This window comes from Vigna radiata, chromosome 9, assembly GCF_000741045.1.
Source record: "Vigna radiata var. radiata cultivar VC1973A chromosome 9, Vradiata_ver6, whole genome shotgun sequence".
NCBI lineage: Eukaryota > Viridiplantae > Streptophyta > Magnoliopsida > Fabales > Fabaceae > Vigna > Vigna radiata.
Window position 1 is genome coordinate 11,892,240 of NC_028359.1, and position 12,720 is coordinate 11,904,959.

At 28.7% G+C, this 12,720-nt stretch overlaps 1 protein-coding gene across 1 annotated transcript in view; it reads right to left on the reverse strand.

Moving 5' to 3' along the window:
• Nucleotides 1-3,865, reverse strand: part of LOC106773352 (uncharacterized protein At2g37660, chloroplastic) — a 5,828-nt gene extending 1,963 nt beyond the window's left edge. Inside the window, exons 1-3 of the mRNA XM_014660051.2 lie at nt 3,861-3,865; nt 1,504-1,718; nt 4-200 (exon numbers count right to left, since the gene is read on the reverse strand). Coding sequence (XP_014515537.1) covers nt 4-200; nt 1,504-1,718; nt 3,861-3,865 — 417 coding nt within the window. The remainder of the gene's footprint in view (nt 1-3; nt 201-1,503; nt 1,719-3,860) is intronic.
• Between the last annotated feature and the right edge of the window lie 8,855 nt (nt 3,866-12,720).

Sequence of the window (12,720 nt, forward strand, 5' to 3'; positions counted from 1 at the left end):
CATTTGTGGAACTGCACTTGTGAGGATTATGAGAGCATCTATACCTTGAAATGCAGGAGTAATACTTTCAGCATCTCTGATATCCCCAACAAAAACATCATTTGCACCGCCAATTTTCTGTTTACTTTCTTCTGTTCTAACAAGGCCTCTGGTAACATACTGATTTTGCCTCTCTTTTAATTTTTTATACACAATTTGTCCTGAAAAATTATCCAACGAATCACATTCAAAATTGTAAATTAGGGAAAAAAAATATAGTCTTCCTCACATTATCATACAAAGAGAGGTTAAAAACTGTAATCATGTAGTCACGAATAAGAAGCCATGATTTCAACTTCCAAATCAAATGATAATGAAGAAAGAAGGTTGACTTTTACATAGAACGAGAACAAGCTATTGTAATCTTAAGCAATCTTTACCCTTGTATATGTGAGGTAGAACATTGTTCGTGTTTAATAGCAACATAAAAGAGTGTTTATCACCTTGTATCTGTTTTAGGATTTTAGTTAGCAAACCAATGATCCTTTGATCCCACTTTTTTGAAATCAAAGTGTTTTAGTCAAGAGTGGTTGGGTCCCAAGAATATTCAAGTCTTAACCAAGAGGGGTTGCGGTCTAAAGAATATTCATGCTAAGTTAAAAGTGATTGAGTTCAAACAATACTTGTGGTTTAGCTAAACATGGTCGTGTTTCAACCAACATTCAATCTAAGCTAGGAATGGTTGCATTCTAAAGAATACTCAACATTTCTCTGTTTCACTCCTACTAAAGGGAAACCCCTTATCTCGAAAGCCTTACTTTACTTAGCAACACAGGTTCAGAATTTACTTATTCTCATCACTCTTAAACCTGAACCCTATTATCTATTAAAGGCATGATTTTCCTCGCAAGGACACTCAAGACCAAGATAGGAAATCAAGGTCGACAACTGATGTTTTAAACACTACATGTCTGAAAGTGAGACTAGAAAAAAACAGGATTTGATGAATCTGTTCTTTAATATTTAGTCAGTGCTAACCAACACCCTTAACTACTGAAACAAGGACAACATACAAATTTTATAAGTGTTTAGGTTATTATATCCACATATTTAATATTCTACTTCAAGTCGACCCAAATCCTATTCCATATTTCAAAATGATATCAGATGAAGAAAACTCTACAACCCTCTTCCACATTGCAAATAAAATCATTAAACATGTAGTTAAAAGCATTTGCAAACCAATCATTTGTGCAGCTGGTGAAATTTTTAATTTACTAAATATTAGTTGATCTCTCTTACAGTTACTATATGTCTTTAAAGTTTATTATTGTTCATTTAAATTTAAAATTAATTTTTAATCATATAATATGAAAAATCTTGTGTATAAACCCTAAACTTGCTCCTGTATCAACAGTCTATAACAAAATTCTTAACAATCCGAAATATAGATAACCATGCAGTCAAATCACTGAAACTCAATTAAAATACTAACAAAACAGATTCGAAAAAGTAAGCGAGCACCTGTGCGACCACCAGATCCGGTTACAAGCACGGTTCTTGGGGACAAATCAGCCATGGACGCAACAGTAGAGTCTAATTGATACTGTGAATGTGTTGAAATTGGTACAGACAAAAGGGAAATATAAAAGAAAGGAAAATAGATATTTCGAGAAAGAGTCTTAACCAACAAGAAAAGAAACTCAATGTATATATGTGAAAGTGAATGTCTGGATGGACTGCTTTAACTTACTTCTAGAAAGAGTAAAAAATCTTAATTATTCCTCCTGTCATATAAAAAAATTCAAATTAATTATTATTGTTATTATAACTTTATAGTGAAATAGTTTTAAATTTAATATAAAATTAATATTTAAAATTATATTTCATAGCGAAATAGTCTTATACAAGTAATATATATAAAATTTTAAACAGATGAAGAACATTTTATTTAAAAAAAAAATTAACATATGGGAAAGAAAACCAAAATTGGTTATTAAAAACAGCATTAGTGTAATTATGGTACTGACAGGTAGGTTGTAGTGTTTATTACGACAGTGGTAAGTAGGTAAGGAAGGTGAGGCTGTGGGCTTATCAATTATGATTAGGGATCCAAAGTAAAACGGTTTAATGGGGTTAGATAATTAAATAAATAAATAAAATTAAGGAAAATGAATGTTAGAATTTGGATTATATGGATATCTAATTCATTTAAATTTATATTTTAATGTATATAAATTTATAATTACATTTTAAATGTTTTTAATAATATGAAACTATTTTTTGTTAACATGTAGTAATAAGTTATATAAAATTACAGTTTATTATAATAATTATTTCTTTAATTAAAGATTTAAAATTTATGTCATTTATTAAAAAAATAATAATCTTTTTTGTCAAAAAGATTTAATTTAGTATAAACTTACAATATTTAAACAACTTGAATTGATTAACTTAAAAAATTAGATGATTGGATAGAAATTTTAAAATATTAAATTTAGAATATTTGAATATGAATAGATTTAATCCTACTAATAGTCACTCTTACACATTACACTCTTACATATTAGACGAGATTAGTAGTGTCTATTTATTATTAGTTTTGTTTTAAAAAAAAGGTATTTTTTTTCTTGTCGAATAGATATTCTTAAGAGTATTTATTATTCTTTTATATTTTTCAATATATATGAATATTTATACATATTTTTGTATTTTACTTTTTCAAAATTTAAATAAAATCATTTAAAAAAATTAAAACAAAACTGACTCATTCACTTTTGGTCAGATGGACAATTACACCATTATTATTTAAGACTGTAATTATGTAAGTCAAAAGGACCCACTTAAACCGTTTTTACAAAATATGGGACAATAGTGAACTCTCGAAAAAGGTTAGGACCAGACCACTTTAAACACATCGTCCCAAACTACGAACCAAATAAGGTATTAAACCTAATTTTTACATGTAGCAAATTAACATAATGTTAAATTTACATAACATAATAATCATGAGTCAAAGGATTTTTAATATTAATTTAAAATGTACTATAATTAAAATTAGAAACCTTCATGTGATGGGATAAGTCTTTTCCAATTTTGAGAATGTACTTTGATTAAAGGTGGAACTTTAACAAAAATAAACAAGGATGTACGTTGATTAATTAACTTTTATACTTGATAAAAGAGGTAAAACAATAGACATATTAGGTATAATAACATTTAATTGATAATGTGTTTAGATAAATTTGTTATGATTAATCAAAAAGGTCTTGTTTTCAATTGAAAATGTATTCTGGTTAACCATGAGAATGCTAATAAATTAATTGAGAATTTTGATTAATTAATTTGAAATCTTAGACAAAAATCAATCGAATAAAATTTCTTAAAAAATCAATGGTGAATCCTATTTTGGAAAAATAGTATAGTCAACCTATTTCTTGTTTATATCTTTTTGCAATTTTTTTTATTTATATTATTTTGTTACTTAATTTTTTATTTATCTTTATCTTCTTCTATTATTCTTATTTTTTTACTAACCTTTTTGTATAGATTTCATAAGAACTAATTTGATAGAAATCAATTTCGTATTTATTGGAAAACAACTTTGGATTACCTTATCTATACTAATTTTTTGGTTACTATTTTAACAATACTGAAGTTGTTATATATTAGTAGCATTAATTCGATTTCTAATTAAATTATTCATCTTTAATCAAGGTAAATTCTCAATTATTATTAAAAATACATTCTCAATTATTGGTAAAAATACACTCAATGAAATTTTTTAACTTTAATCAAAATACATTATCAATTAAAATTAAAAGCCTTTTGACTCATGTGATTATTATGCTATATAGATTTAATGTCATTTTCTAACTTACCACATTGTGAAAACCATTAATTTTACTTGATTAAAAGACAAAAGACATAGATAAACATAAATTACAACAATAATAAAAAGAATAAACAATTTATTTCAATATAATCTCAAAATCCATTAAGAAATTATAATAGAGACTTAACACTTTATGGAAGGCATAAGAATGGAAGAAGAAAGGCAGGAGAATGTGATGTGAACCCCATTTACACAAGAGTTGACTTAGGAACTTTAGAGTTAGAACTTTGTAGGAAATTTGAAAAATTAGTGTGAAGGTGGACAATATTTTAGAAACGCCTATATCTCGAGCTATAGAACTCTGATTGAGGTGATTCTAAAATGAGGTGAAAGTTCATGTTGTGGACTTCAATTTAGGCTCAAGAATCATTTAATTTGGACATGTAAAATGCAAGTTATGACCACAAGATAAACCTGGATAGAAATATGAAAGGTGGAAGCAAAGAATCACTCTTTCCAAGAGAGGCAACACAAAAAGGATGTGAAAGTCCTTTGACATATCCAAGGGTTTTTTAATCACTCAAGAACTTAGAAGAATCACTCTCACTAAGATAAAAGAGAAACAACTCTAATATTTTTGTATAAAACTTCACTTGTTTCTTTGATGAGAATGGCTCAGTTTATTTAGAAGCTTTAACCATCAAAATTACAAAAGAGTTAATGGTTGATTATAACTGAAATTGTGGCAACCAAAAGCCACCTAAAATCATTCAATTATGCATCCTTCTGGTCTCCAACTATGTTGCCAATTAGGCCTTATTACAACATGAAATAAAACCAAACTAAAGCCTATTAATTGATTAACCCAAAACATAAATTGGTCAGCCAATTTTATAAAGGATTAAGTCATTATTTAAACAAATTAATTACTAAAAAAACAACAAAGTGGTGCATTTGTCTTCCTCCATTTGGGTCATGATGTAGTTCAGGTCCTTGGTCTTTTCTTCTTGAAACTTGGGCTTGTATTTAAATAATATGGTCAACACTTGTTGAAGATTTTCTTTTGTTTTCCTTGCTCTAGCCCTTGTCATAGGTCCTCTAAGTCCTTTAAGTGGATCATTTCCCTTTCTTATGCTCGCATCCCTATCATTCTCTCCCTCTTGAGAATTTTTTTTGTCTCAAATCGAATTCTTTATCTACTTCAAAAAGAGATAAATCAGACACATTGAAGGTGGAACTAACATTATACTCATTGGGTAGATCAATTTTGTTGGCATTGTTATTAATTCTTTCAAGCACTTGGAATGGACCATTCCCCCTCTGTTAAAGCTTTAATTTCCTTTGTTCTAGACACCTTTCCTTTCTCATGTGCTCCCAAACCAGGTTGGAAGACAAACTTCTTTCTACTTTTGTTAGCTTACCTTGCACAATTCTCATTTTTCTTTTCAATTTGAGCCTTCACTTACTTATGTAATTTATTCACATACTCATCTTTAGCCTATGCTTCTTTATGCTTAAACATAGAAATGTTGGGCAGAGGCAGCAAATCAAGAGGAGTCAAAGGGTTAAATCCATACACAATCTTAAAAGGTGAAAAATTAGTTGTGCTATGGACAGTCTTATTATGTGCAAACTAAACATGAGGTAATCATGATTCCTAAGACTTAAGATTTTTCTTTTAGATAGTTCCAAGTGATGTGCCTAAAGTCCTATTGATTACCTTAGTTTGATCATTAGTTTGTGGAAAACAAATAGTAGAAAATAACAATTTAGTACCAATCTTACCCTCACAAGGTTCTCCAAAAGTGATTAAGAAATTTTGTATCCCATAATGCTCCTTGATAGTCCATGAAGTCTCACAATTTCCTTGAAAAACAAGTTAGTCACATAACAAGCATTATCCACCTTTTTGAAAGGTAGAAAATCGATCAACAACAACAAACACAAAATCCTTTAGAAATTGACTCTGTATTCCTCCCTTGTTTCCTCAATTGCTCATCTATTCACATTCACCAATCTTTCCATTGCACTCATTCTATTCTCCATGCTTCTTTGTTTCTTGGATTTGGTAGGTCGAACCAAATTGTTAAGTTTCTTGTAAGAAACCTAAGCTCCATATCAATTTAAGGAAAACAAGACAGATTTTACACCAAGATAAGTCAGTGTTTTATTGGAATGGAAAAAAAAGAAAACATTGGAATGGAAAAACAGAAAACATTATATGTTTTTTAATTTCTGCCTTTGTTCCTAACATAAACTTGAGAGTTCTATCACCATGCGAAAACAAAGAGGCAACGACAACGCTCATGGAAAATTAAAAGGCAGTGACGTGCATGAAAGAAGACAGTCCTAATATCTTTTTTTTTTTAGCCAAGAACTTATGAAACCAATTTTTTTTTCATTTAACGTGGGAATTTAGCCATAAAACCCAGTCTAATCCAACTATTATAACATTAACCTAATCTGCCCATGGATTCAACTACACTTTTTGAATATGGTTGCTATTATTTATGTTTACAATTTTTAAATGTTTATAGATCTTATTTGGGTCCTGTTCGAAGGTGTTTCATATGAAATGGGAGCAGACAAAATGCTTAGACTACCAAAGTTGTTTGGTCATTTTCATGTCATCCAATGTCCCACTTTTCCATTACAGAAGGCAAAGTGTCAATTGAAATTTTTGTAGGTAATAGCTATAATGTACACTACTCTTGTAACATTTGTATTCTTAATGATCTTCTCTTTCTTCCTCATTGTTGACCTTATTCTGCTTTGGTTTTATGCACAATCCTTCTGTTCATGCAACAATTTGCAAGTTGCTCCGTTTAAAAACATGGCAGCTGTAATGTGACAGTGCAAACATAAGCAGGGTCCTATAATACATGACTTTCATGGAGGGTTAAGATATACCATATTTATATTATAGGTCTACAATTATCATTAACTTTTAAATTGATTAAAAATTTTATTACAGATCCACCAATCACAACTAATGATAAATGTATTTCTTACACTAGTGCAAAAACGCTGTTTAACGTCGGTTATTTTGGGCTTTTAACATCTATTCATAAACCGACGTCTAAACCGGTGACGTCAATGGGACGTCCGACATCCCAACCACAAACGTCTATAATGATGTCAGTTAGTGCCCACGAACGACGTCAATAAACGTCGGCACTGGTTTGAATGGATGTTTAAAGGCACTATTTAGCGTCGGATAAATCATTAACCGACGTCGAAGAGCACATATAGACGTCGAACATGACAAAGACCGACGTCTAAGAGCACATATAGACGTTAGTTTTTGCATTAACCGACGTCTAATACAGTGGTTGTGTTTTAGTGCAGTTTTGTTCCTGTCTTTGGATAGCCTAGTAGCACAATCTCCTTTTGCTAGTTTCCCCCAAAAAAAAGCTTGCGTCTTTTGAATTTCTTATGGTCTCTTCAACCCAAAATCGAACCTGGGTGGTTGCTTAGTTCCATTTCTCATCCGCAAGAGGAAAAAATCACGGTAAAACGAAAACTAGACAATGACCCATGGTCGTTTTTAGGTTGAAACGATCAAAAGAAATTCAAAAGACACTGCTATTTCCAGGAGGCAGCTAGCAAAGGGAGAATGTGTTACTACGTTACCCCAAGAAAGGAACAAAACTGCACAAAAACACAACACAAAGAAAGCAAATTTTAATCAGTTGAACCAGAAGATATAATCGATGAAAGACTGACAAAGATTAAATGGTAACAATAAAAACCACGCAGTTGAGATGCAATGCCGCAAGAGAAAAAAAGGAGAGGAGGAAGACAATGACGTTATCAGAAAACAACAATGCAATGCCGCAAGAGATAAAAAGAAGAGGTGCCGCAAGCGAGAGGTGAAACAAGAGAAAAAGGAGAAGAGGATGACGCGATATCAGAAACTGAATGGGTAAAGAGGAAGACGCGATATCAGCCGCGAAGAGTCAGAGGTTTATTTAAAATGAAATGGGGCGTCGAACCGACGTCTATAGCCACATAGACGTCGGGTATCTAACTAATATGACGTTTTAACATTAATACTGACTTTTTGAATACCCATTAGACGTCGGGTTTCAGGGGATCCGACGTCTAGAAGCTGAATCGATTGACGTTTGATTTCCTGTCAGGGAAGTTCACGTCGGTGCCCTTCTTAGCCAACGTCTAAGTCCCTCGAGTTTTGTGAACATAATCAATTACAGACACATAGACGTCGTTTGCCATCATCACCGACGTCTACGTTGAAGAATATTTTGTCTTCCCGCCTTCCAGACAGGCCTTAGACGTCGTCGTTTGACTAAGTGACGTCTAAGCGCTTGGGAATTAGGTGATCAGCATTAATTGCAGCCCAGTAGACGTCGGACCCCGTGAACACCGACGTCCATTGACTATCTTATCACCTACGTCAAGCAATTAGACGTTCGTTTGCAGCAGGTCCGACGTCTACAATGTCATAGACGTCGCCTTACCTTGACACTGACGTCTAGTTTACCAATCTATTTACGATAATGCCACCGTGCAGTCATAAACGTCGGGTTATCAGGAAACCAACGTCTGCTGGGTGATGTTAAACAATGTTTTTGCACTAGTGTTATCTATTTTTTTTAAAGAAAATTGTTATCATCTATTACGTAATAAAGTATATTCAAATAAATTTTATTATTTATTAAATTATCTTTTAATGCTGTAGGAACCAATAACCATCGAAGAATAAATTAGTACTTGGATATTTGGAAAATGGAAGAAAAATGCTATATTTTAATTAAGAAAGATGATTCTTTTACACTAAAATAACCACTTTACAATATGCTTTTAAGAGTTTGTGTTATTAGAAAAATTAATGTTTTGTAATAGTAAAAAATAAAGAGAACCATGAAATAATGAATCTAAACTATTTATACGAAGGTTTAATTGCTTTTTTTTTTGCGATAATGTGTCAAGTTCGTTCATTTTTTTAAAAAAAAATTTCAATTACGTCTAAAGTTGGTTTAAATGTATCAATTTTGTTCAAAGATGATAAAATTTATCTCAATCAAGTTTCTTTCCATAGACACAAACAGTGTTAGCTTTATTTTTCTCTCTCTTATGTTTTTATGTGCAATACAACCTCTTTGTCAGGCAACATAAAATAATTATTTTTAAGCACTTTGCAGCTACTTTTTTTAACTATGTTTCAGGTCTTTTTTCTTCGTAACCATCTTAATGAAATGGGTAATGATATGTTAATAGATTTTTTTTATAACATTTTAATATAATGCGTATGTTATTGAGATTAAAAAAGCTGGGAAACTCTTCAACATGAAAATATTATAGTTTTACATAATTTGATATATGTAATATAATAATATTAATATTAAATATTACAATTAATACTAATATAATTAAATTTATATTTTAATAATATAAATAATAATATTAATACTAAATAATAACAATACAAAAAATAACATATACATCAATCAAATTATTCATAAATTTTATAAACTTTATTCTTATTTCTCTTCATTCTTTTATTCTCTTCCTCTTAATTCAAACCAATCACTTCTCTTATAGTTCTTCAAATTCATTCATCTTCACACCTTTAAATTGATCCTATACAGGCATGATTTAATGAACTTCAAATTTGCATAACATGGTTTTGACTTAACTCAATAGAAAATTTGTAACAACGTGTTTGAATATTTTATTGGTTTTTCTATTAAATGAGAGTAATAATTTTCAAAAATTTGTACAAATATATAAACTTTCAGTTTCTAAGTACCTTAAAACTTTATTTATTTCATTTAAGGATAAAAAATGTTATTTTAATTTCCTTCAATTATTTGATTAATAAATTAAAATTTGAATATGAAAATATTATCATTTTTCTTCAAAATATTCATATATATATATATATATATATATATATATATATATATATAAAATAAAAATTACATCTAAAATTTAATAATAAAAATTATTCACAATTTTTTTAAATAAAAAACAGAAAGAGTTTAAAACAAATTAAAACAGTATACTAAATAAACACAATTCTTTTAAAATAATAAAGTAAAAAATTATAATTTGAAAACACAATGTCTTTATTTTTAAATCGCGTTTTTATTAATTTTTTATTTATATATTTTTTAAATCTATCGATTTTGATCAATTTCATTAAAAAATTGCACTAGTTTTATTTTTAATTTTTTTTATTTTGTAAACATATGTTTTCGTATCACTTTATTTATTTCTTTTACTCACTTTTGAATATTTTTTTTTTCTATAAATATTCTTTTGCAAGGTTAAATTCATTAACAACGTAAAACTACAGGAACATTGCCTATCTTAGGTATAATATCCATGTAAGGATACATTAAGAGTGCGGTGACAAAGAAGAGGGTCTGCAGTGTTGCATTGAAGGGTGCACTGACAAAGAAGGGTATGCAGTGTTGCCGAGAAGAACAAAGGAGAGAAAAAAAAAAAGAAAATAATGTTGTTTATTGTATTTAACGAAAAAGACTTGATTAATGCAAATTTTATCAGATATAAACGAAATTGAAACTTTTTTAAAAGATAAGATCAACTTGACATACTGTAGGGCAACTAGAAAAAAAAAGTAATTAAACTTTATATGAATTTATTAAATGTCAAAATAGCATTTTCTTAATACATGTTGCAACTCTAAAAGAAATTATAGTAAACCTTTTATATCTTCAGGTGACAATGTTTATAATGTAAAATTAAATTAAATTTTAATTTTTTTTTATATTTTACAAAGTTCGTACTTTTAATGGTTTACTTTTTAATTACTTTATTTTTATTTAATTTACATCTACTTTTTTCTTTATTCATATAAATTTTTAGTTTATAAATAATACAAATTGAACATAAGTGCATTACATGACTCACGTGGTATTATTAGTTAGAAGTATTAGATTAAACTAATAAACAAAATAATAGTGACCTGAATTGAAAGCAAGTAAATATATGTTTCATCTTAAATACTAGTAAAACAATGACACTTAGTAAGATTCGTACCATTACACTAATCAAAGTCACACTAGCGAAAGTAAACTCTAGTTCTATTTTTGAAAGAAAACAACAATACACAATTCAAGGCTTTGACCATCAAATCTGAAACTTTATTTATTAAGATAAACTTTCACTACACTATCTTAAGTGGATGGTTTACATTCACTTGTTCTTATTGAAAACTACAAATCTCATATTAAGAGCAAGTGCAACTCCACTCTGTCAAAAGAATGTGAGATGGAAACACTAAATTACGAAAATTTTTCAAATTAAAATATACACCTAAGTTGGTTGGTCAAAAACATGATTATATATCTCTCATTAAGAATATGATTGTCTTCCCAATTGCACTAAGAACATGATTGTCTTTCCAATTGTGTTGGAGAGAATTGATTCCACAATTAAGGCAATAAGAGCCTCACGAACATTACCCCTGGCACAAGTTATCTTTTTGGATGAGTTCAACAAAAATCGATTCCAAAAAAACTACAGAATCCAATCAAATACCAGGGGAACTATCAAAATCACTATCAAATACAAAAAATCACAACTTTTTATCCTTCTAAATGAAACTTTAAAAAGAGAAAATCAAAAAAATATTATTAGATACTGGAGTCTGATAGAATTAAAAGGAAGAGGGAAATCCAAAAAGATTCAAATAATTATAGTAAGAATATTAGCTTTGTATTTTCACACGTATTCCTAAATTTTTATATCTATTTTAATTAAGTTTTTCATATTTAACAACCTCCTAGATTTTTATTTGACTAATAAAAAATTTTATGTATAAAATGTTGTAGGATTAATTTTTTTTTTTTTTTTGTATTTTATCAACTTATTATTATCATCATTTTATAAATATTGTCAGAAGTGGGTTCTAGGCCTAACTCAACCCCACAAAACTGGATGAGGTTTGCACCTCACTTATATATTATAATTTGGCCTTATCTCTAGTCGATGTGGGACATCTCGTGCGTGATAGTAGAAATTGGGTGGTCCAACTCGCTAGGATAGGCTTTAACCATGGCTCTGATACCATGTTAGAAGTGGGTTTTAGGCCTAACTCAACCCCACAAAACCGGCTTGTAAGGTGAGGTTTGCACCTCACTTATATATTATAATTTGGTCTTATCTCTAGTCGATGTAGGACTTCCAACAAATATAAATAATTAAAATTTCAAATAAAATTACTTTATAAATATTTACATTATTTGAGAACTAAAAGATATTACTACATTTTTAAATATATTGACTTAATAAACACTATTGAACTGTAGTAAAAATAATACACTTAAAAGAAATATACAATTTTTAAAAATATTAAAATAGTGTAATTTTAAAAAAAATATTTTTTGTAATAATTTTGAAAAAATTTGAGTGGGAAATTTTAAATACAACAATAATGTACTTGTTGATTATTGATTTTATTAAATAAAAAATTATTTATATTTATTGAAAGGTACAATTATTTAATTAAAAATGACAAAAACAAATACATATTTAGATTCTTAATTGATTTTTTTTTACTTTAAAAAGATATTTAAATTAAGATTTGTTATAATTTGGTTTATTAAATAAGAGATACAAAATCATGTTAAAAGTAATTTTTTAGATGCATTTTAGATACAAAATCATGTTAAAAGTAGTTTTTTAGTTGCAATTACAACTAAGGTAAACTCATAGAAGTTTGGTAATAATTTGTTTAAAATTTTATGATACGTAAAGATAAATCCAATAATAACAAATAATCAAAACTACAATAAATCAAGTCAAACAATGCACGAAGATAAGAAAGTATGAAAAAGTGAAAAATTTATCTAAGTCAAGAAGAAAGAAGAGACAATAAAAATTGGACTTTGTAGTTTTTATTATTTTTTCAATAA